Source organism: Drosophila hydei, unplaced genomic scaffold (genome assembly GCF_003285905.1).
Source record: "Drosophila hydei strain 15085-1641.00,03,60 unplaced genomic scaffold, DhydRS2 tig00000001-arrow-pilon, whole genome shotgun sequence".
NCBI lineage: Eukaryota > Metazoa > Arthropoda > Insecta > Diptera > Drosophilidae > Drosophila > Drosophila hydei.
In genome coordinates, this window is record NW_022045643.1 from 11,265,684 (window position 1) to 11,288,423 (window position 22,740).

The following is a 22,740-nucleotide window of genomic DNA, read 5'->3' on the forward strand; positions in this document are numbered from 1 at the left end:
CTCGCGCGCATAGGAGAATTGTAGCGCCACCTATCGTAATTCTGCATTAAGCGAGTTCAAAATTTAGTAATTTATTGTAAACTATCGATATGTATTCCATATTTAACCTATTGGACGCCCATCGAAATATATTATCGAAAATATTTGAATTTAAACATGCGTTAAGTCAACGCAGTTAAGGAAATAAAAACACGCCTTTGAAGATATACACATTTAGGTACATACACATTTTTTGAACAATGCATGGGTACAAAAATAGCAAAAACTTAAATTTTAATTATATTTCAGCCAAAATGTTACTGAAAAATTCAAATAAATTCCTTCCATGTGAAATTTTGATTGAACTTAAAGTTGTCTTGGGTTAAAAACTACGCTGATTCATTTAGATTTCATTAAAACTTAGCAGAAATCTCTTTTGTGAACTCGGAACATTTCGCCCGACCACCCAAATCGAAAGTTAGCCATCGACCCTCCTTGATAGTATCGAGAACAGCCTTCTCAATCTTATTAGCATATTCTTGCATGTTTAAATAGCGCAACATCATGACCGCCGATAGCAGTAAGGCCGTGGGATTGGCCAAATCCTTTCCAGCTATGTTTGCAGCGGTGCCATGCACCGATTCAAACAGAGCGCCGTTTAAGCCCATATTTCCTGAGGGTGTCAGGCCGAGGCCGCCGATGAGACCGGCGCACATATCAGATAAAATATCACCGTATAAATTCGGCATGACTAGCACATCGAACTCGGTCGGACTACTCGCCATTTTCAGACAAACCGTGTCCAAATGGCACTCATCGAACTGAATTTGTGGATACTGATGCGAGACGTCGCGCACGCTGCGCAGGAACAGACCGTCTGACATTCGCATTATGTTGGCCTTGTGTACTACGGTCACCTTTTTGCGATTGTTCTGCACGGCATATTCGAAAGCGTACTTTCCAATGCGGGTGGAAGCTTTTTTGGTGATCAGCTTGATGCTTTGGACAACGCCATTCACCACTTCGTGCTCGATGCCGGAATATTCGCCCTCTGTATTCTCCCGTATGGTGACCACATTAACGTCGTCGTACAGCGTCTTAAAGCCAGCGATGCTACGGCAGGGACGCACATTAGCAAACAAATCGAATTGTTTGCGCATTGCCATATTTAGCGATGCATGTCCATGACACACTGGCGTCGTTAATGGGCCCTTAAGGCCCACCTTGGTTTTGTTGATCGAATTGACAACTTGTTTCGGTAATTCACAATTTCCTTTGGGTTTAATCACTGGTTTCACGTCAACAGTTTCCCATTCAATTGGAACCTTAGCGGCACGGAAGATTTGCAGCACAGATGAACAGATTTCTGGGCCAATGCCATCACCGGGCATAAGAGTTACCCTTTTGATATGAGACGAGTAGTAACGGATGGCAGCGGGACACATGTTAAAAATGTGTATAAATCTAGCAATCATTTCGTATTTTAAGAGTCGAGAATCTTTGTGTGCATTAATAATTAATTTTAAGTTATTGCTTTCGCCAGCTTTCGTGGCGCATTTGTTTAAGCAATGTAGATATTTCGTAACCTATTTAATATGTCAAATACAGTTAACGTATCGATATATTTCGAAAGCTTGACTAGAATATATGGCCAGCTTTTAGAGTGATAGGACATATTTTATCTACTTGAATATACTTTTATTACAATTTTTAATCGATTGAAAATAATACAAGCCAAATTGTGAAAGTACGTGTTGATCTATTCGAAACGTTGAAGGCATTCGATTACTGCCCAAGCCGATAGCAAAATGGTCACATCAGCATGTAAAAGTAAGCTTGACGTATCGTATGTCTGACGGCGATATTTTAATTATCGATGTATCGATATATAGATATATATTTTTAGCCATCCCCAAGTTTTTCGAAGAACAAAAAGAACGGCAGGACAAGGCAGCAGTTTCAATTTCATTCCTAATTTATTGTAAAAGTAGTAAGCAACCAGAAGAACACACGGCAAACAATGCCTTCGGCTGCTACCACATTCACCAACACCAACAACAATAGCAAGGAGAAACGCGCCTCGGTCAGCTCCATTGGTGCTAGCAGCGTCGTCGGCGGCGGCGTGGGTGGTGGCGGCTGCAACAATGGTAACGCGAGCAACGGACAGCATAGCAGTAATACCAATCTTGCTGACTGTGCCAAGGCTGTTGTGGGAACGGGAACAGCACCAGGCAGCGGAAGTAGCCAAACTGATTTAACCAACAACAACAACATTAACGTCAATGCCAAAGCGTTGAAGCTGTCGGCTGCGTCTGCTACCGCGGCTACCGAGCCGTACAACCTGATGAAGCAAATTATGGTAACCATTGAGCACAAAATTCGCAATTTGGAGAAGCGTAAGGTAAGTGCTCAATAAGCAAAAAAAATTTCTTTTAGTTGGCTAACAATGCAGGCTGGCCCACCATTTTTTATTTTCGTTTGTGGGCCGCTTTGTTTCGTTTGCTTTTTTTGTCGTGCTGTTTCCCCCTTGTGCTCGCTGATTTTTCGCGACGCCATGTTTGCTATCACACAGAGTTGCCAGACCTATAACCGTAGCTATTAACCAAAACATTTTATTTTGTCTGACGCTGAGAGGGAACTGAAGTTTTAATTGAAAAAATTGTGATAAAGTATAGTTTGAATTTTAATTAATTAATAAATGCTTAATTTTTTAATTGAGTATTTGTGCGGATATAATGTGATGAAAAAAGACAATTCATAGGCGCCGGCGCTCGATCTGGCAACTTTGCTTCCGCATGTGAGCAGTCCCCTTTTGGTTTCACTTTGCATTTTGTTTGTTTAAAAAAAAAATATATTGAGAAAATGAAGCGACGGAAATATGTTTCTATTCGGATCTTGACTCACGGTAACATTCTTGTCTCGCATACAGACCAAATTGGAGTCGTATCGCGCCATTCAAGCTGGCGGCAAGGAACTGAGCGCCGATCAAGCAGCGGCCGTAGCAAAATACGATTCAGTCCTCGCAACTCTTGAATTTGCTCGAGACTACTCCAAGCAAACGCAGCTGATGTTTAAGGAAGCAGAAAAGGAACAGAAGAAACAAGCACGCAAGGTATGAGACTCATCTAAATATATAAAAATAAATAAAAAATAACATGAAAAAAAATGTGAATATTAAATATTGAATGTATTGTGTACAGGATAACCAGGCTAAAACGTTGGCAGAGACTGCCAAGATACGTGAAGTCTTGGTCATGCAAAACGTTCTCAGCTGCTTCAACGATGAGCAGGTGCGCAATGATTTCGTGGCTGGGGAAAACGGTGCCTGCAAACTGGAGATCAACGATTTGGAAGTGCTCGAAAAATTGTAAGTGGTTGAGACCTACAAAAAAATTAAAAATATAAGTGAAATACTTACACATTCAGTGTATAGATACATTCAGAATACACTTAAATTGTGATCTGAAGCCATAAATTCATATATTCTTCAACAATCTCAACTTGTTAATATAAGTTTTCGTGAGAGTTTAGTTTTTAGAAAAACTTTTCTTTCAGTATTCAATCAAGAATATTTCCTTAGAGAAAGTTATATTTAAAGTATCAGGAGAATCAAAAGTTATCTTCAGAAAAAGTTTTTGTTAAGTAGAAATATGAAGTTCTACAAAAGTATTCTTTTTGACTCTATAGACAATTTTTAAGCATGATTCTACTAGGCTATAGGAGTAGCTTTATTATATATATACATAAATATTTGGTGATTCATGAGAACCTTGATATATGTTCTATAATTTAGCTGCATGGATGTGCAAACACGTCGACCGGAGACTGCTGAGGACATAAGTTTCCTGACAACCGCTCAAAAAGCAGCCGAACTCTTTGCTATGACCATCAATGCTCGGGCTAAACCGTACGGTGAGATGACATTTGAGAAGCTCCGTGCGCTCTTCCAACAGATTCAGGACAGTGGCTATTTGGACAAGTACTATTTGATTCCACTAACGGAACAGAATGTGCAGGGCAACTGCACAGACAGCGGCACGGTTAGCGGTGAGGGCGAGACACTGCTTAATGATGTGGCAGGCATTGCAGGTGATCACGATGTGCCTATGTCGGAACCCTCAGCCCATAATTCGCTGGAGGAGGGCTTGGACAAGCTGACCACTGCCGAGGCGGGAACTGGGCTGCCTGAACTGCAGCAACAGGAACGAGGTCATCTGTTGCTTGAGCCGCAACATCAGCGTGCGCCCATTGTCGATCAGCAGCAGCAACAGCAGCAGCAGTTGCTGGTGCAACAGCAGCAACAGTCGGGTGTTTATAATGCTGCTTCAGCAACTGCAGCTGCAGGCAATACAACGCCTGTACACGTTATGTACGCATCAGCGCCGCCTCAAGCAACGCATGTGCCGCCGCCGGTTCAGCATCCACATCAGTTGCTCAGCAGCCCCGTGAATCTCCAGGCCTTGCACGGTGTGCCGCAGTCGCAGCCGCCCCAGGCGGGCGTTGCCGCTGCGCCATCAGTGCCTACGCAGCAGCAGCAGCAACAACAGCAGCAGCCGCAACACTTTGGACCGACTACAGTGCGCGCTGTGGAGCACAATTATTTCAAACAGCCGCCGCTGCAACCACCGCAGCCAACTGCTTCTCTGCAGGCGCCCACGCCCCAACAGCAGCAACAGTTTATGCAGCAGCTGCGTCCGCTGGCTGAGGTTCTAGGCACCGGCAGCTTCCACTTTCTGCAGGACAGCGAATTGGACGCTCCGGATGTGCTTCCGCCACAGCAGCAACAACAGCAACAGGCACCGCCACCGCAACAACTACAGGTGCAAGGCTTGGTCTTTGAGCAGCAACAGCAGCAGAATCATGTAGATGAACCCCAAACCATTACAACCCTGACCTTTACCAATCAGTCCTTCCCGTCCTTGCAGCAGCCTCAGCAGCCACCGTCACAGCCACCACCACAGCAACAGCAGCTTTTCTCTCCTGTGCTGATCCACGATCAGCAGCGCCAGCAGCAGCAGCAGCCACCGATGCTTATCATGGCACGCTTGGCGACACAGCAGCAGCAACAACAGCAACAGCAGCCTCCACAACCTCCTCAGGGTATAGGCATGCAACCAGGCGATGTGACTGCCGGATTTCCATATGACGCCGCAGTTGTCAGCTATGAGCAGCAACTGCAGCAGCAATTGGGACTCAAGTCACAGCAACAGAAACAACAGATTGAGGAACAGCAACAGCAGCAGCATCCGTTGCAACAGCAACCTGCCAATGATGTGGATGGTAATGAGTGGCATGCACGTGGAGGCGTGAATGATACCAATGCAGCTGCCACAGCCGCATTAACCAATGTGCTGAAGACGCAATCATCGGCGCTGGCCGAGCAAGCAACGCCAACATCCGGAAATAAATGGAGCACTGAAATGAATGCGATGAGTAGCGCTGCCTCAAATGGCAGTAATAGCAGCAACAGCAACAAGCAGGAGTGGGCCACACCACGCGACAACAGCAGCGGTCGCGGTGGCTATGTTAATGAAAACGACAGCGGCAACAATCATTGGAACTCCTCACAGCAGGACAGTGGCAACCAGATGCGTCGCAATTCCGGAAACTATCAGCAGCGCCGCAATGGAGGCGGTGGTGATGATCGTGGTCGTAACGGCGGCGGCAACTATCGCACACGACAATATGGTAACTCCTCAGCCCAGCAGAATGGACGCAATAGCGGAGTCTATTTCCGCAATAACGAGTCGAGCGGGGGCGGTGGCGGTGGCGGTGGAAGCAGCGGCGGGGGCGGTGGTGGCGGCGGCAACTACTACCAAAATGGTGGTGGTGGTGTTTATAATAAAGAGTCGCGTTATGATTCCGCAGGCGGCGGTTCCTATCGAAGCCAGCGTGGTGGCAATCAGCGTAATGGCAATGGATCGTTTGGACGGCCGATGGGTGATCGCGGACGCAACACGGGCGGCGGAGGGCCCGGCAACGGTAGCGGAGGCTACATCAATCAGCGTCAATCACAACAGCAACGCATGCCGCTGAGCTTGGAAAATAAAAATTAAACAGTGAAAAGCGTGGGAAAAGCGACGGTGCAGCTGTTTGGCCGTGGCACATGTATTAACAAAAAGCTCCTCTCATACACTCATACACATACACAACGCATATATAAGCATTACGCATCATCAGTACACACACAAACGTATATATATATATGTATATGTATATGTATATATATATCTAAATGTATATATATATATATCTATATATATGCATGTATTTATCTATATATACATATATATGTATCTATATAAATATACATATAAATATATAATATATATATATATATATATATATATATATATATAAATTAATTAATATACATATATAGATACATATATATATTTATATACATATAAATATATATATAATCAGCCACGTTGGCGTTCAATTTACCGTTAGTCAGCAACGTGAAAAGATCCAAAAAAAAAAAAACAAAAATAGAAACAAAATGAGAAAAACTGTTTGCGCATTTTTTTATAAATACAATTTAATGTTTCTATATAATTATGATTTATTTAATTAATAATTAATAAAAACAAACACAAAAATATAGTTTTTAGAACACTTACGACCCAACCATACAGGAAAGTTAAACAAATAAAAATATTAAAATGAATGCAAAGGGGTTTCTAAAACCCCACAGCAAAGGAAGACACAAATGTAAAAGATGAGTGCATGGACACTGGACAAACAGCTGTTAAATGAAAGCGAACAGAAAACAAATATAGGGGAAAAGGAGCTTGGAAAAGTACGTACTTTTCCAAGATAATAAAATAGATGGAAACATAAACAGAAAAAAGTATTTATACGTCTTAGCGATTAAATTAAAATTTTGAAACATACAAATTATATTTAATGAATTAATATAATACATTGCGAATGGATGATTAACATATGAAAAGAAAACGCAACTTATGTAATTTACTATAAACAAATATATTTATAGTTTGTGCTCTTACTACCAATTTTATTTAGAAATGTTTTTTTACAACTCAGCGCGTATGAAAATAATTAACATATGTGAATGTAGTGCTGTATATGAAAAGATAAATACATTATGCCCGACTTATGTGCATTACAGAAAATTGAAGAAAAAAATATATGTATTTATATGCGAAATAGTAACATTAAAAAAAATTTGATTTAAGTAAAGTATATTCTGCCTTATAGATGGAATGTCATCTTTCATATTGACTAGGTTTGCTTATGTTTAACTGGGAGCTTTGGCTCAACTACCGGGCTGCTTGAACCCTTTGTAGTACCGCATAGAAAACAGAGCCCCGCTAATATAAGCGCGATGCCAACGCCAGATAATAATGTCAACGGTTCCCGATAAACAAGAACACCTAAAATAAACTAAAACAAAATGGATTAAGGTAATAAGTAAGTCACAAATATATACCAATTCATGCGTACAGATATCACATAATTGGAGGCAGCAGTTAAGACCGTTGCTGTCAACGTCTGTTGGGTCATTTGCAAGGCCTTCAAATAGTAACGTAAATTGCAAATATTAAAAAATAACATGAGGCCAAGGGGCAGCAACTGAACTAATGCAAATTCTAAAGAAATATAAACAATTGACAATTAATTAGTACGTGATTATTGGATATACTTACCGGCATACACATAGCCGGCGACCGGTTGTTCTGTATCCGCATGCACCAAGTTCATTGCACTGATGAAACTGGGCAACTTGCCAAAGAAACTGCCGCCGGCGGCGCATGCGCCAGCTAAAAAACTATAGCGGTACTTAAACAAAACATCCATTTAAATTTATTTTTAAAGCTTGTCAGCTGTTGTGGCGCTGCCAACTTTATCAATATGTAGTGTTAAATCATTCAATACATTGTCACAACTACTTATAATTAACAGTGTACGAGAGCATCGTCTATAAAATATCGACTGTCCCAAAAACCATTGTATTGTACTCAGCAACTATGAGTTCACTTACTGATTGAAATTATGCAAAAAACTTACAATTTTACAAGCTTGCAATTTTTATATTACTTATGCATTTGCAGTTTTAAAAAGAACATCCATTGGTAATGGATTTTATATTTTTAATCGATATATCGTTATGAGTCACTGTTGAAAGACTCAGTATAGAACAATCGTGTGCGTAGTCTGTTAACAGTGCTTAGTACGGCAATCATCTGATGTGGATATGAAATTATGTTGACAAGCTTCCAATTGACGTGCTAAGTTGGCTTGCCTTATTTTTTAATATTTTTATCGCGGATTTATAGATCTTACCGCTGTTTCCTATATACCACTACCACTACCACTACCACTTAGGCACATACATACACTTTAGCACCTACAAAAAAACACCGATAAGTTTGCGCCAAAATTCAAATATGTAAAAAGTGTTAGTCGATTTAATGGTATTCTCATCCGCAGAATAATGATAGCGTTTCTTTCAATTGTTATTTATGTAGAATATTGTTATTTCACAGATTGTCTGTAGATTAACAAGTTTTATTGACTGATATTCATAGCAGAGGTATCGGAGCTGACATCGGCTATATGAAAAGAGCCATCTTCGGCGGGCAGATCATCTTCATCTGTGTACAAGCGACGTAAGCGCTCCTTATATCTTTAAATACACAAGATAATAAATTTACAAATATTAATAAATGTCATATCGGAACATACAGTTCGCTGTCGGGATTATTGTTCTGATTGCGACACTTCTCCAATTTTTTTTCGATAGCCTTGACTTTCTCCCGATCTGGCGGTTGATAGTTTTTGACTAACATACGTATTTCTGAAATTATTAATGTGGTTTTAGAAGCGGCCATGTGTGCATTCTCATATTACTCACTGCGCACTGCATCGATTAGACTCGGCAGCTTCTCTCGAGCCGACACAAAGAGTAGATCTGTGACATAGCTGTCTAGGTTCTCTTGTTCTTTGCTGGCCGCATGCAGCACAGCAGCGAGTCCAATCTGCGATGGGGTATGCAGCAGACAGGCGTCTGTGAAAAATGTCGAATCGATAAAGCTATCTATTTGCGGACGCAAACGTTCTGGATTTTGCATGTTGCTGCGAGTCTGCGAATGTGTAAAAGAAGTGTCAGTCAGAAATATATTTAAATTAAAAACAGATTGCGTTCCGTGCCTTGATGTCTATTAGGAAACCTTCAATCGGGCGGAACGGATTGTGAATTGTGAGGTAGTAGTTAAGTTGGCCAATTAACAATAGTTCATTTGAGAGCACTATGTCGGTGGCCTTGTTGCGGTCACCTTTAATGTTGTTTACAAACTGATTGATAGACACATTAAACTCCTCCACTTTACATGCAACAAATACGCAAGTAGCTCTAAAAGCAAAGAAAATGGTTAAGCATAAGAAAACAAATGTGTATTAACAATAAAATTTCAAGCTCACAATATTTCCTTGGGATGATAGTCCATGGGTGTATTGTTTAAATAAAATCGCTTGAAGTAATGAAATGCTGTGCCAATCACGCATTTCGGCATGGGCGGATCAAAACGCCGGCAAAAGTCAACCAAATAAATTTCATATTGTTTGAGCAACAGGCGCTCTTCAGCCGGCGTCAGAAAGTAACTTTCGAGGCTGGCTGATGGTGGCACATCATTCTGATGCTCCTCGATGTATTTGGTGTTCTGCTCCACCCGGAATACCTGTAGCTGAGCCTCGTTTGCAAAAGTCCAAGATCGTTTTTGTGAACTCAGCGGATACATTGTTAAACATAGCTATTTGTCAATTTACAAACTGTTTGCGTTTGCCATTCACTGGTAAATTGCAAATATAGCAACTATCGATAGCTTCGTCAGGGAAACGCAGCAAAAGATATCGGTAGTTTCTAGTGATGCCATATGTATTGCATACTTTTAGACGCCGGTAAATAAACCACTTACACACATTCAAATCGTTGTAAGATACAGATTCAAATAATACAGCTGTTTCGGCAATTTGCACATTCCACGTGCTGCACATTTCAGGTAAGAACAGCTTACAGAAGGCAGCGGCAATCGCTTGACACATCGAAACTCTGAAATTGCTTTGATTTTCTGTTTTCGATGAAATTGGGTCATTCGACTGTTTGTTCTCTCCGCAGCTTACGCACATCCTCTCCTGTGTGTTTAACTCTTATTGTAGTGCTCACAATTGTATACTCTTAATTGATATTATATTACAGCAAATTGTGTTTGCAAAACTAAAGAATAATTGTCATAAGCTTGGGTGATTGGGTTCTCGGTATTTTTAGTAAAGTCAATTTTTTAAATACATTTAAGGTATATATTAATTATTACAATTGTACATAACGAAGCTCAGCACGAACCGATAATACCCTGAAGGCTACTCTACACTGAGTTTTCTGTATACTTTGTATGCAAGGAGCTGCGTGCTGCGGCAATAAAATTGCAATTAATTTTTATTGACAACTCTGAACTCTTGTTACAACGTTTTGTTGTTGATCTTTAAGCGATTTCTCTGTCGCAATGTGGAAGGCGTTTTGCCGGTGCGCACCGACCTCGGATGGGAAACGAAAGATATGAAAGACCACATACAACTGAATAGGAAACTGAAAAATATTTCAACCGAATGACTTCTTTGATAACTACAATATGCTATGATTTTGTATGATGATCCTTTAGACGACTTTCCGAATAACATCTACATGAAATAGACCACCCAAAATGGGGATCTACTTATGTAATACAATACAAATATATTTCGTTGCGATTAACGACTGTTGAACTTCGGGCGTACAATAAAACGAAATAAATAAATAAATCTATGACTGAAAAAGAAATCAGTTTACAATAAAAGCTGGCCCCAGCATTTACAAACAATGAAATTCAATGCAATAATTCAATATTCAATTGAATTTTAAGCACGCCTCGGCTCGACCGGAGCCTCCTCCTTGAATCTTTGAAACTAGAAACTGGCCCATGAAGTCCGACCGTCCGTGCGTCCAGCTCTCTGACGGCAATCCATCTCAGCTTGTCTGGGCCGCACGCGCACAGACCGAGATAAGCATTCAATTACATACACACAGCTGTACATAGGTGCATATGCAAGTGTGTGCGTAAGAGGGAATTGGCCTCAAAAAGCACTTGGCAAAGAAAGCCCGAGCTCTGAGAAGTAACAAAAAGCATATGAGTGACACAGTCAAATGCAAACAAATATGTCGAAGTCGAGGATCATGCTAGATTTTGCCATAAAATGCAACTATTTTCCAGCGATTGAATTAGACATTTTAAATGTATTATCTCAGCTACTTGATATCCATCAGACTTACGAAAGCTGTATAGGACAGTTTTTAATTTCTTTCGCTGTTCTGTACATGAGCTAGCAGTCAGCAGCCAGCGTTCAATCACTTCTCTTGCAATGGAATGCAATCTTATGGGCCTGTAGTAATCCAGCAGATTCGCTTTCCTATTTTGGAATATGTCTCAATCTGAGCAATGCATTAATTAAGAACTGGAGTCCGAGAAGCGAGCCAGTGTAAAAATCTTAATTATTAGTTATTCTTTTTTATTATTTTAAATATTTTTAATTTTATATTTTTATTTATTAATTTTTTTTTTTATTGGTTTCTGGCGTTGATGACAATTGTTGATGTCTATCAGCGACATCAATAAAATCAATGCGAAATTGTCTTCAATAGGCATCCTCACACTTACACGCACACACACGCACACACCTATACACATAGGCACACTTACGCACTCACTTGGCCAATCACATTCGTTTTACACTATTGCATATATGCATTTTAGAGTCATACATATATGTGTGTATGTGAGGCGGACAGTAGTTCGGTACGGTCTATCAGTATGTATTAATATATTTGCAGGCACCGTGTTTGTTGTGGTTGCTGCTGTTTCTATTGCTTGCTTCAAATATAGCGTGTGGTCGGCTTTTGGTATCTCACTTTGTCGCTACTCTCAGGGGGCGTGTTTTCACATAGACAAAAAAAAAACCAGCAAATAATTGAATGTGCGAATGTTCAAATTTGTCTGCTTGTATATGTGTGTGTATGTGTTGCTTTTCACTTGGGGCTTAGCCAATGGGAAACATGTATAAATACATACTTAACTCCACGCATGCATTGGCTTTGAGGATTTCACTTTCAGTTCGTTGCCTAAGTCTTTTGATTTCGAGTGAATAGCAAAGTTAAAGATGAACAAATTTAGCTTGAATTACATTTTGGCAGTAATTTAAATGTGTTGTAAATAAAATATGCTTAGAGAAAAATAAATATATTCATTGAATCTAAAATAATATTGAGCGACATTTATTTGTTATTTACTTTTCTGTTCCGAGTTTGCTGCTGCAGTCATTTGTTGTCATATCTCTTCGGCATTGTCATAATTACATTTATATAGTCAATATCCACATAGTTGACATTTGGAAATATGTCAGCCGGCTTACGTAATGAATAAGGCATCGACTATATACGACTATACGCCTCTCAGTTAGCTGTCTTCCAGGGATTGTGATGGATATACACATAAGCACGGGTCATGTGACAGTTGAATCGCAAATATATTAAACAATTTGCTGTAGATGGTCATGTTAAGTCTGCTCATGTGTCAATTCATCCAATGCAACTCTTAATGCCAGGCCAGAGATACGGAAAATTCATTCCAGTGCATGGCCAGTGCTGCGGACTAAACATTCGGCAAAAGTAAAAGATTTTGGTATTTTGCGGTCACTTTGGAGATGCTGTTAGGTTCGTAGGATTCGTTAGGATTCTTCATAACTGTTTTTTATTCGTTTGCTGCCTTTTACATTGTGTTCGCTTAGCTTACATGTCTACGAAATAAATTATTTAAAATTAAGAAAACAAACAGAAGGGCAAAAACAACATGCAGATTCAAAATGACTTATGTATAATTCACATGCTAAAAATAAATTAAATAAAAACACACAAGTAAATGACAGTCAATTGTAAATTTGGCTAAGCACTATTAATATTTATATATATTTTAGTGTGTGTTTACGAGAGTGTTTCGAATCGCTTAAATGCTGTAATTGAGCTAAAAACAATTTATTTGTACATACTTTCACTGGCACCAATATCGAATCGTTTGCTAAAAGCCAAGAGGGTCTGCAGAGTGCGTGTGCTAGGTCTGCCCTATGGCACTCTGCAGGCTTCGCTTCTGGGCAATCACAACTACAACAGCTTCCATGGCTCTATCCTGTGAGCGTCTGCGAACGGACCAGGGTCAGGTCGAGGGGCGTGGGCTTGCGCACAAAGGTGGAGGGCGAGGCGGATGGCAGGTTGGCTGACTCACTGTGTGGGCTGTTGGAACTGTTTGCCGTCGGACTTACAGCATCCGTTCGCGATCTTAGCGATAAATCTATGGGCTCCTCCTCCTCTGCCGGACTGCTCGCTGGAAAGGGAAATAACAGCTCCGACTTAAATTGCTCCTTGAAGATGGGCAACGGCGGCATACTGCTGGCCATGAAGGCTGGCGGTAGAGTGAACGGCGTAAAGGAGCTGTACAGCGGCTCCGAGTGGCTGCGAAAGATATCCAGCAGCTCCTTGTGGCGTCGCTGTTGCTGCTCCGCAATGTCCGCCTCGGAGCTGCCCGCATAAGCGGAGCTGCTCTGCCGCATCGCCTTCCTTAGGCTGCTCGTCGTGGCGCTCAGCACGCTGGTGCCATCGTCCGTGGGATCGCCGGCCGAAGAGGCGCCAGAATCGCTGGGCGTATTGCTGAGGCGGGACTCGAGCTTCAGCTGGCGGTGCTGCTGCTGCTGCTGCTGTTGCTCGTTCAGATACTTGGCTGCTTGCAGAAATCCAGGCAAACTGGGTGCTGGCGTCGAGGCAGTAGCTGCCGCTGCCGCTGCCGCTGCCGTTGTCGTCTGCAGTGCTAGGGTGGGCGAAGTGGCTGCCGTGGCCGATTTGATGCAGGGATTCGTTTTGTCCTGGTAAGTTTGTCGCGCCTGATTGCTCGCCTGCTGCAGCCGCGCCAACTGATCCAGGTTGGCGTTGCTCACGCTGGCATTGCTCATGCCCGCGCCGCTGCCCTGTTGCTCCTGCAGCAAGCAGTGTATCTTGAACCAATTGGAGCGACGGCCATAACGGGAACCGCTCTTCGACATGCCCACCAGCAGGCACTTGCGCAGTCGGCAAGCCTTGCAAGCCGTGCGATTCTTCTTGTTGATGACACAATCCCCGTTGTGCTTGCAGCCGGCGATCGCTGCGATGTTGTTGTAGGTGCGGCCAAAAAACGACTGAAACGACGCAAAGATTTTGAATCAGTTCAAGAGTTTGTTTTTAAATGTTGAGTGAAATGAATGAAAGCCTATAAACAGTTTATGGTAGAATTCTTTAACAATTTCATTGATATTTAAATTTTCTACTTTTTTTTCTCTATTCTTTTAATAATATAAAACTATCATTTTATTTCCTTTTATTTTAGATATATTAGTCAAATTGTCTTTTTGCTTGCTTTTAGTTTCTAATTTACAGTTTATTTACACTACATTTAAAATTTATTAAGTGTTTTGCTAACTCTGTATATATCACACATTAGATTTATTATATGTTTTTGTTGGTCCAAATTAATGTCAGAGAAAGATTGTCACCTATTAAGAATGTTAACTAAATTTCGAAGATATTTTAAGTTTTGTGCCTTTGCGCTCAGAATTTATTTCAAGCATTAAATTTCATAATTCAAGAAATATATTTTAAGCTTTTAATTACATTTATGCAAATATTACAAACTGCAGATAATTTGCTCTTTGGTTTAACCCTAACTAGTTATGGACGGCCTCCTCCTGACGCTATCAAGTAAATTGCTCATTGAGATATCTTATGATATCTTATATGAAATCTAAATCGACCTTCCGAGAGCCACTCAGAGCAACACAAGATTTTGTAGCTCAAACAACTATGATTTTTAAAGAAAAAATGCTGAAGGTGGAAATCAAATTGTAGAACTCGAGTTATTTTTATTTAGCTAAATTTGATTAAATATATATTTTATTTTTGTTTAATAAATGACTTGATTTTAATTTGATTTTGATTCAAGTTAGACTAAAAAGTTGGCAAAACGATTTGAAACTTAATTTCTAACTAGCTATCTATAAATAAATATATTTATATATATAAATAATAACACAAAATATATAATATTTAATAACAAAATATATGTGATATAAATTTCGCTTATTTTTGAGAGAAATCTACATTTTGTTTGGCTCTATTCTCGCTGCCTTTATGAGAAACATCAGAGGCTGTATGAGCTGCTGGCGTACAAAATCAATTATTGTTGATACCTTTTGCACCTGTGATTAGCATTCAGCAAGTGGCATGATTTCGATCAGCTCAGCGCCTCAATTACAAAATGTGCGTTAATAAATTGCCAACTGCTTGTGCCCCAGCCCCAGCCCCAGTCACTGCCCTGTCCCGGGCCCTGCCACTGCCCCTGCCCCAGCCATGGTGATTAAGCGAAAGAGTTTCATGCACTATTTAATGTATGTGAGTGCTTTTGTTTTGTTTAGTTGTTCGTTTGTTGTTGTTGTTCTGTTTTAGCCAACTCATTGGAGAGCTGCTGGGCCAACTTGTTCGCATCGATGTTGAAGTTCATTGAGCGCCATGTTCAGCGAATAAGTTAACTTTGATGCTTGGCTCTTGCTATTGCCTATTCGCTGAGTCATCTAATATGCATGTAATTTTTATTTGATTGACTGCAGTTTACAATTGTGCTCGCCTTGAGCTCAGTGCTCGCTCTCTCTCTCTCCCGCTCCCGCTCACTCTTCCTCTCTCACTCTCTGGCTGTATAGGTATACATGGATAGTCGAGCCATCAGCTGCTGCTCTAAATTTGCAGATATTTTCCCATGGCATTTGAAGGTTCAGCCATTGTGTACGTCCTCGCATCTACTTAAAGTCAATTAAAAATCAATTAATCTACCGAATTGAATTTTAATTATAGCAATAATATTTCTGGCCTGCAAAAGTAAAAGCTAAATTTGAGCTCATTTTCGCACATTTTAAGAGCATGCAAAAGCTGTTGCTTCCCACAACTGTCGATATATATACATATATATATATATATATATATACCATTAACATTATCTTTTTATTGTTTACTAATATTTACCTTGCAGCCCTCGCATGTGAATGCTCCAAAATGAAAACCAGCCGCTGGTTCGCCGCATACTTTGCACAGCTGGTTCATCTGAAATGGACAATTGTTGTTTTGGACTTTAAGATTGATTGATTAACTTATCTTAGTATTAGCATAAACACGGAATGACTAAACTTTAGACTTTTAATTATGCAATTGTTACAATTGTTGCAAATGTTTGTGTTTTAAAGAAAGTTCGTGGATCTAAAATTTGAGAAAGTTTTCTTGTTCTTAAGTAATTAATTTTGTATTATTAATATTGTAATTTTGTAATTATTAATAAAGTTCTTTGATTATAATTAAAATTAATAAAATCCAGAGCTAAAAGCTGCCATATGTTTTTTTGACACAGAATCCATTGCAAATTGCGATTCAAGATAAAGTTATATATGTATGTATATATTTTTTTTGAATATATTTCTTTTTATATTTATATATATTAGTGCTGAATCTATAAATTAATTACTATTAAAAAGTAAAGGGACTTCTTTATATTTTCTGCTGTAGCAAATTAATTTTAATATAATATTTAATACAATATTTAATATAATATAATTATTATATATTTATAGGTATTTCTGGGTAAGCTAAAGTTACATTAAAAACATAAATATTTTATTTATTTATAATTTTGTTTTTCCAATTAAATGTTCGTTAAGAACTTCATACAAATTTCATACAAATGATTTGATTGAAATTCGATTATATGCAAATATATATATAGCTTAGGGATTATAGCTTAAGTCTTGTAAAACCCTTTCTTTTTATTGATGAACAGCTTGTCAGGCTTACGTAGAAGACTTCGCTCACACACTAGGCAACTGCAGCAGTGAAAATACTTAACAGCAACAATAATAACAAGGAGAAGAGGAAGAAGCAGCAGCAGCAGCAGCATCAGTGGCAGCATAACCGATGACCCACTGCGTTTCTCTTTACTTCTTCTTCTTTTTTGTTGGATTTTGTATTTTGAGCTTTTGGCACAGGTCGTGGTTAGAAATTGAGGTATGCGACGACCGGTTTGGGCTGGCACCGTCCAAGACAGGGTAACGACAACTCGATTCCCGGCCTGGTCGCACTTCCCTCCGCATGAGGATGGGTCGTGTTCACACATCTAATGTACGTAGTTACTTGTTTTCTATGTTCATAAAGCTAAGGTCAAGAAAAAAAGAATACAACAACAACAACAACTGGGAAAACTGCGCAAACTTTTTGCGTCAATTATTTGATCAGCGTGGAAATGTTTTGGAATTTTGAAATACTTTTCGCTGTCTAGAAATTGAGGGAAATAGAGGGAATATCTAATAGAGAAATTAAAACAAAAGAAAAAAAATTAAATTGATATTTGGATTAGCTAATTGCCTCTTAGTTGTCGAAGGCTCGATGAGAAGCATGTGTGAGCGGCCTATGGACTCCATTTGAATGGTAAGAATTTTAAGGTTTTTTTTGGTAATAATAACAATATTTTCTGTTGCGACTAAGGGTATTTGATACAAGAAAATTGAAGAGAAAGATTAATATTATAAAGCGCTTCGTACATATATAGATTTATTTGTGAATACGATCAAATAGTGTAAGACATATTATTTAAAAAATTATCTCGAATTTTAGTGATTGAAAATTAAATGTGAGAGTCGACGATTTTAACTGTTGAAAGACAATTGACAGCAGAAAAGCAACTTAAGGTGCTGAGGAGGCTGAAAAGCGTGCGTGATAAGGCTACTTCGATATCAGATTCTGATGCAGCAGCGATACTAAATCGTGCCTTGTCAATTTTGTAATTATGATTTGTCTTATTTCAAGCTGCATATTAAATTAATTAAAATTTATAAAAATAAATTAAAAAATAATAAATAAAAAATAAAACTTAAAAATATATAAAACGAACTTTGCCTTGCTTTAGCCCATGCCTGAAGCCTACTTAGAAACTTAACTAAAGCTGGTCCATGGTAGGACTCTCTTACATTGAAAAGGAAGCGCTTTACATAAACGTTTAGCTGGGATGAGCATCAAGATCTGAGCACAAAGTACTTGGTTTTTGGGTTGTTTGCTGCGGCTTTTCTTTTGGCGCTTTGTTGAGTTTTCGCCATGGGCATCGGCATTGCCATCGTCTCGGCCGATCGCAATTCAGTTTTTTCTTATTTATTTATTTATTTATTTATATACATATATATAGGTTTTTCTGGAAAAGCGCACCGCTGTGCCTAAAATTGTCACGGTTTTTTGTGAAGGTGCAAATTTAATGTTTGCCAATTTAGCAGCGCTCGCTGTCACCTTTGGTGTCCATTAGCGCGCGTTTATATGCAAAGTGGCGGTCTGGCGTGTTCGCCATTATCACAGGAGCAGCATCACGCCGGGCCACCACCTGCTGCGCGCTGGCCGCAACTGCCAAGCGCGATTCGCCCTCCTGCCCAGCCAAACGGTGTCAAGATATGGACACAATAACGAACTTACCGGCAATGGGAATGGAAATCCGACTGCGAATGCGAATGCGAATAGGAATGGCAATGGCAATGGGAATGGGAATGAGTATGGGCAGAAGGGTATGGCTATGGGATGGCACTACAACAGCGTTGCAAGACGTGAAGTGCTTATGTTTAATGCTTGGCATTTCCGCACTGGCACTTTATTGGGTCACAGCTCTCTTTAGCTCCACTAACTGAATCTTCAAATTATATATTAGCTCACATTTAAAGAGATACTTTAAAGATTTATAAAGTTATGTACGCTGAGATGGCAGCTATGAAATATCAATTTGAAACTTAAGCAACACTAAATCCATGCAATAGAATTGAGCTTTGAGCCTGGATCTACGATGCTCAGCTGCCTAGGTGGGTAGGCCACTTAGCTCTTTCATCTCTTAAGTTCTTTTTTAATAAAGCATTATTAGTTAATGAATATTTATTATGAAAATGAAATGGCCAATTTAATATATGTTTAAATTTAAATTTGTGTCTAATGAAAATTAATTTTATAAAACAAATTTAGAATTGAAGTTTATTTATGATTTTAGATGTGCAGCAGAGGCAAAAGTCTTTTATTTAAATAATCTGTAGCAGACGGAATATGTGATTTCATTTCATTATTTTGGTTTTTTTCTGATACATTTTGCAAAAAAGGAAGAAATGCCCAACGACTAAGCTAACTTAGAAAGAGAATTAACGCCTTTGCTTATTCACTAACTCGTCAGTCTTCAGTCAACAGCTGTAGCTTAATGATGAATCTTCCATTTTATATATTTGTAGCAAAAGCTAATTTAATCACTGTGCTGGAAAATTACAAACTTTAGCTGTCGATTGCAGTCAAAGTCTCGAGTACCTTCAAATACTAGTTTTCTGCCTGTTAGTTTGAAGCTTTGTTCGCTGTTCGCTGAGAACAGAAGCAAACCGAATCTCAATCATTTGGCAACAATGAGAACAAGATCAGTTGGAGAAGTAGATATGTGCATATACATTGAACAAGCTCATCAAGTAGCCGTTGACAGAGGCGAGCGGGTCGACGGGTCGACGGTAAAGGATTTTCAGCAATAAGCATGGCAAAGAATAATAAACAGAAATGTGTCCTTTAAAGCAAACAAAATGTTGTACACTGCAAATCAGATAAAAGGCATTTATCCCACTGAACAACAGCAAGAGCCTTTCGAACAAGACCCAAAAAAAGGAGGTGTTCAAACAAGCAAACCACGATTGTTGAAAAATATTTTGCAGCAGATACAAAATAGAACAAGACAAGGCAAATGGGCAAACAGGAGCACTGTAGACAAATACCAGCTCGAGATCAACTCAAATATCGGTGACACACACAGAGAGAGGGAGAGAGAGATTGAGAGACAGAGAGAGTGAATACAATAAACAATTGCCCATAATATGCTTTATTATTAGCCTCTGCCAAAAGACATCGCAATATGCAAATCCATTCAACAGAGTCACACGCTCTAGTTTGAATTGTTCGCTTCCTGACTGCCAGCCAGCCAGTCCGTCCGCCCCTCTGCTCTCCCATCCTTGTCGACGCTGGCTCTTCTGAACAGCTTCCTTAGCCCTTTTCTGCTTGATTGCCAGCAGCAGTCGGACAATTATATGTTTGAATATCTTCAAGTTTTTTTTCTCTTCTCTCGTCGCCCTTTTGTAATAATTTCTTGACACTTATCGCACAAAAGGCAATAACATAATTAATGAGCATGTCAATGAGCGTCTTTTGTTTTCAGTTGCGCTTCCTGAATGTAGTCGCTTAGCTAATCCCTTGAGCGTGACACATGAGAGACCCACTGCACCAACTGGTTGCTTCCGATATCCTTCAGATATCGTCACAACTATTCCAATTGATATTCCAATTCAAATCTCATATGCTTTATTTAGCATTAGCATATGCATTAATATTTATAAATTGTTTTATATAAACAGTTTTATCAGATTTTAATATCACCTATGACTAACTAGCTATAAATCAGCGAACTGTCAATGAATATAATATATCAGCAGACGATTATAGAATGATGAGCACTGCGCATGGTGTGTCTACATATTTATAAATTTATAAGTATATATGTAAACATATATTTTCTAAATATTATTAACTATTTTCTTGACTCACTCACCTTTTCACAATATTTTTATGCAGTAAACTGCATAAATTCTTAAGTTTCAATTTTTTCTCAGCTTTAGTTTTTGTTTTCGCTTTCGTTATTTCTTTTTTTATTTTTTAAATTTTTAAGTATTATTAACTTGTACACAAAACACACTTTTTTCCATATATATTTCACAAATCTTTAAAACATATTATTTATACCAATAATATTTATGCGTTTGCATTATGTGGGACGCTGTTGCTGTTGCACTATTTTGGCGACGGCTTTGCACAAAACTTGGTCGAGAGTTGAGAGTCGTGAGTCGTGAGTCACGTGCGCGAACCGTTACCGAAGAGCGCGTGTATCCTCACGTGAGATTGCTTCAGTTAGCGGTATTCTGCAGCCTTGCGATGCTTTGCAGCGTAGCGCCCATCCGAGACTAAATCGTCATCATCGTTCTGAGCTCCAACCAGCCGACTGACTGGCCCTGGCCTCAAAGATCGGCAGCCAGCAGCAGCAGGCAGCGGCAGCAGCCAGCAGCCAGCAGCTAGCAGCATTAAAGTCGCGCGCGCACGCGTCTTCACTGTATTACGAATGTGTGTGTGAGTGAGTGAGTGAGAGTGTATAGGCAGCCCAGTCGGACATTTTAAGTTAACAGCCATAATTACCTATAGAAGATGTATATCGTATACAGCCCAGCATTGTACTTAGGTATATAATATATAACAAATAAAATATAAATAAATACAATATAAATATATAATTTATTTTTGTGGATTTTTGAACCATTTTTTATAAGCAAACATTTATAATTGGTTAGGAAAATTTAATATACACATAAAATAAATAAATATTAATTTAGAATAGCAATACATATTTATTTTTTAAAATTAAAAATTAATTGCATTTTTATTTCTATTGTAAATTACATTTTATAAGCTCTCTGACATGCTGACATGCTGACATGCTGACGCATGCTGACATAAAGGAAAATCAAATATTAAAATCAAAGTCAAAGTTTCAATTCCGAAGTCTTTATTGAAATTTAACTTAGTTTTTTTATGAACACCTAGAAGACTTCAAATACGAATTAGACTTTGCTTTTTATTAAAATATATATCTATATTAAATTTTATAATTTATGTAAAAACCGGCAAATTATTTTCAATACTAAAGTAGAGTATTGAGTAGAGTAAAGTAGAGTATTGAGCACACACAGCTGAGTTTTAGCATGCTGACGCACTGAAAAGTCAGTTACTTGCTTTACAGCGCGTAGTCGCAAATTTCCTGTTTTCAAGCGACAGCAGCTGCTGCTGCTGTTAATGTTAAGTGCTGTGAACTGTTAAGAGTCGGGTTTGTTTTGTTGTTGTTGCTTCTGCTGCTGCTGCTGCTCTTTGACTGCTGCTCTTTATGCTCTTCATGCTGAATTGTGGTTGGCTGTTGGCAGCGGCACGATCCGCCAGCGTTCGTTTGTTTTCATTGAATTTCTCGATGTGGTTGGCTGTTGATTTTTTTCATACGAATTGCTTTTGTTGTTGCGTTTGACTTTACACACAGTACAGTTATTATCGCGCGATTGCATGCGCCACTGTTGCTGCTGTGTGTATGTGTGCCTCTCTTGGTGTGTGTGTTGTTGAGTGTTTTTATTGTAAATGTGCATCCATTTGTATTCGTATTGGACTAATGTGGCAAAGAGGTGGGCACTTAATGCCCGCCGAGCTGTGTAAATAAAAGCGCGGAGAGACCGAACAACATTTTCTAACGAAATTAGTAGCTTGTTTACAAAATGGTGAAAACGAGTTTGTCGCTTAAGTCTTTCGTTTAATGTCACTAAATAAAGTTGTGAATTTAAAGTACATAATATATATGCTGAACATACTCGACGAGTGGCCCTCAGCATAAAGACCAATCAAACTTTTCAGTAAATACATTAATTTCTATAGAACTATGAAGTGAAAATGCTTAAAAGTAAAAAGATTTTGTATTTAAAAGAGTCTTCAGCAGAAGCTGAATATGTTTCTTCGGT

At 39.2% G+C, this 22,740-nt stretch overlaps 5 protein-coding genes across 7 annotated transcripts; 1 reads left to right on the forward strand and 4 right to left on the reverse strand.

The window, feature by feature from the left end:
• Positions 1 to 331: 331 nt before the first annotated feature.
• LOC111597448 (probable isocitrate dehydrogenase [NAD] subunit alpha, mitochondrial) lies at positions 332 to 1,471 on the reverse strand. The gene has a single exon (XM_023312170.2). It carries the CDS (start codon positions 1,452 to 1,454, stop codon positions 393 to 395), a length of 1,062 nt encoding a protein of 353 aa, XP_023167938.2. The 5' UTR covers positions 1,455 to 1,471; the 3' UTR covers positions 332 to 392.
• A 260-nt stretch (positions 1,472 to 1,731) lies between these two features.
• Positions 1,732 to 6,173, forward strand: LOC111597447 (caprin homolog). The gene is made up of 5 exons (XM_023312169.2): positions 1,732 to 1,809; positions 1,872 to 2,380; positions 2,909 to 3,091; positions 3,180 to 3,346; positions 3,773 to 6,173. Exons 2-5 carry the CDS (start codon positions 2,000 to 2,002, stop codon positions 6,033 to 6,035), a joined length of 2,994 nt encoding a protein of 997 aa, XP_023167937.2. The 5' UTR covers positions 1,732 to 1,809; positions 1,872 to 1,999; the 3' UTR covers positions 6,036 to 6,173.
• An 852-nt stretch (positions 6,174 to 7,025) lies between these two features.
• Positions 7,026 to 7,887, reverse strand: LOC111597446. Of its 3 annotated transcripts, none has more exons than XM_023312167.2 (3): positions 7,653 to 7,887; positions 7,436 to 7,595; positions 7,026 to 7,379 (listed from the first exon to the last, which is right to left on the reverse strand). In XM_023312167.2, exons 1-3 carry the CDS (start codon positions 7,801 to 7,803, stop codon positions 7,262 to 7,264), a joined length of 429 nt encoding a protein of 142 aa, XP_023167935.2. In that variant the 5' UTR covers positions 7,804 to 7,887; the 3' UTR covers positions 7,026 to 7,261. The 3 variants fall into 3 exon arrangements, with proteins under 3 accessions (XP_023167935.2, XP_023167933.2, XP_023167936.1); XM_023312165.2 differs by having other exon boundaries at positions 7,033 to 7,389; positions 7,450 to 7,595; positions 7,653 to 7,882; XM_023312168.2 differs by having other exon boundaries at positions 7,276 to 7,379; positions 7,450 to 7,595; positions 7,653 to 7,881.
• A 489-nt stretch (positions 7,888 to 8,376) lies between these two features.
• Positions 8,377 to 9,789, reverse strand: LOC111597445 (cyclin-H). The gene is made up of 5 exons (XM_023312164.2): positions 9,427 to 9,789; positions 9,157 to 9,358; positions 8,861 to 9,089; positions 8,692 to 8,803; positions 8,377 to 8,632 (listed from the first exon to the last, which is right to left on the reverse strand). Exons 1-5 carry the CDS (start codon positions 9,741 to 9,743, stop codon positions 8,515 to 8,517), a joined length of 978 nt encoding a protein of 325 aa, XP_023167932.2. The 5' UTR covers positions 9,744 to 9,789; the 3' UTR covers positions 8,377 to 8,514.
• A 3,225-nt stretch (positions 9,790 to 13,014) lies between these two features.
• On the reverse strand, positions 13,015 to 20,817 carry LOC111597450 (protein embryonic gonad). Its single transcript, XM_023312172.2, has 3 exons — positions 20,745 to 20,817; positions 16,127 to 16,204; positions 13,015 to 14,253 (listed from the first exon to the last, which is right to left on the reverse strand). Exons 2-3 carry the CDS (start codon positions 16,202 to 16,204, stop codon positions 13,210 to 13,212), a joined length of 1,122 nt encoding a protein of 373 aa, XP_023167940.2. The 5' UTR covers positions 20,745 to 20,817; the 3' UTR covers positions 13,015 to 13,209.
• Between the last annotated feature and the right edge of the window lie 1,923 nt (positions 20,818 to 22,740).

Excerpts from the sequence above, each read along its gene's own strand:
- LOC111597448 (XM_023312170.2), bottom strand. The coding sequence starts at position 1,454 with ATGATTGCTAGATTTATACACATTTTTAACATGTGTCCCGCTGCCATC.
- LOC111597447 (XM_023312169.2), top strand. The coding sequence starts at position 2,000 with ATGCCTTCGGCTGCTACCACATTCACCAACACCAACAACAATAGCAAG. Across the intron at positions 3,092-3,179 it reads AGAAGAAACAAGCACGCAAG|GATAACCAGGCTAAAACGTT; the intron begins GTATGAGACTCA and ends TATTGTGTACAG. Across the intron at positions 3,347-3,772 it reads TTGGAAGTGCTCGAAAAATT|CTGCATGGATGTGCAAACAC; the intron begins GTAAGTGGTTGA and ends TCTATAATTTAG.
- LOC111597446 (XM_023312165.2), bottom strand. The coding sequence starts at position 7,803 with ATGGATGTTTTGTTTAAGTACCGCTATAGTTTTTTAGCTGGCGCATGC. Across the intron at positions 7,596-7,652 it reads CGCCGGCTATGTGTATGCCG|AATTTGCATTAGTTCAGTTG; the intron begins GTAAGTATATCC and ends ATATTTCTTTAG. Across the intron at positions 7,390-7,449 it reads CCTCCAATTATGTGATATCT|TTTATTTTAGGTGTTCTTGT; the intron begins GTACGCATGAAT and ends ATTTTGTTTTAG.
- LOC111597445 (XM_023312164.2), bottom strand. The coding sequence starts at position 9,743 with ATGTATCCGCTGAGTTCACAAAAACGATCTTGGACTTTTGCAAACGAG. Across the intron at positions 9,359-9,426 it reads TATCATCCCAAGGAAATATT|AGCTACTTGCGTATTTGTTG; the intron begins GTGAGCTTGAAA and ends CTTTGCTTTTAG. Across the intron at positions 8,804-8,860 it reads TCTAATCGATGCAGTGCGCA|AAATACGTATGTTAGTCAAA; the intron begins GTGAGTAATATG and ends TAATAATTTCAG.
- LOC111597450 (XM_023312172.2), bottom strand. The coding sequence starts at position 16,204 with ATGAACCAGCTGTGCAAAGTATGCGGCGAACCAGCGGCTGGTTTTCAT. Across the intron at positions 14,254-16,126 it reads TCACATGCGAGGGCTGCAAG|TCGTTTTTTGGCCGCACCTA; the intron begins GTAAATATTAGT and ends GCGTCGTTTCAG.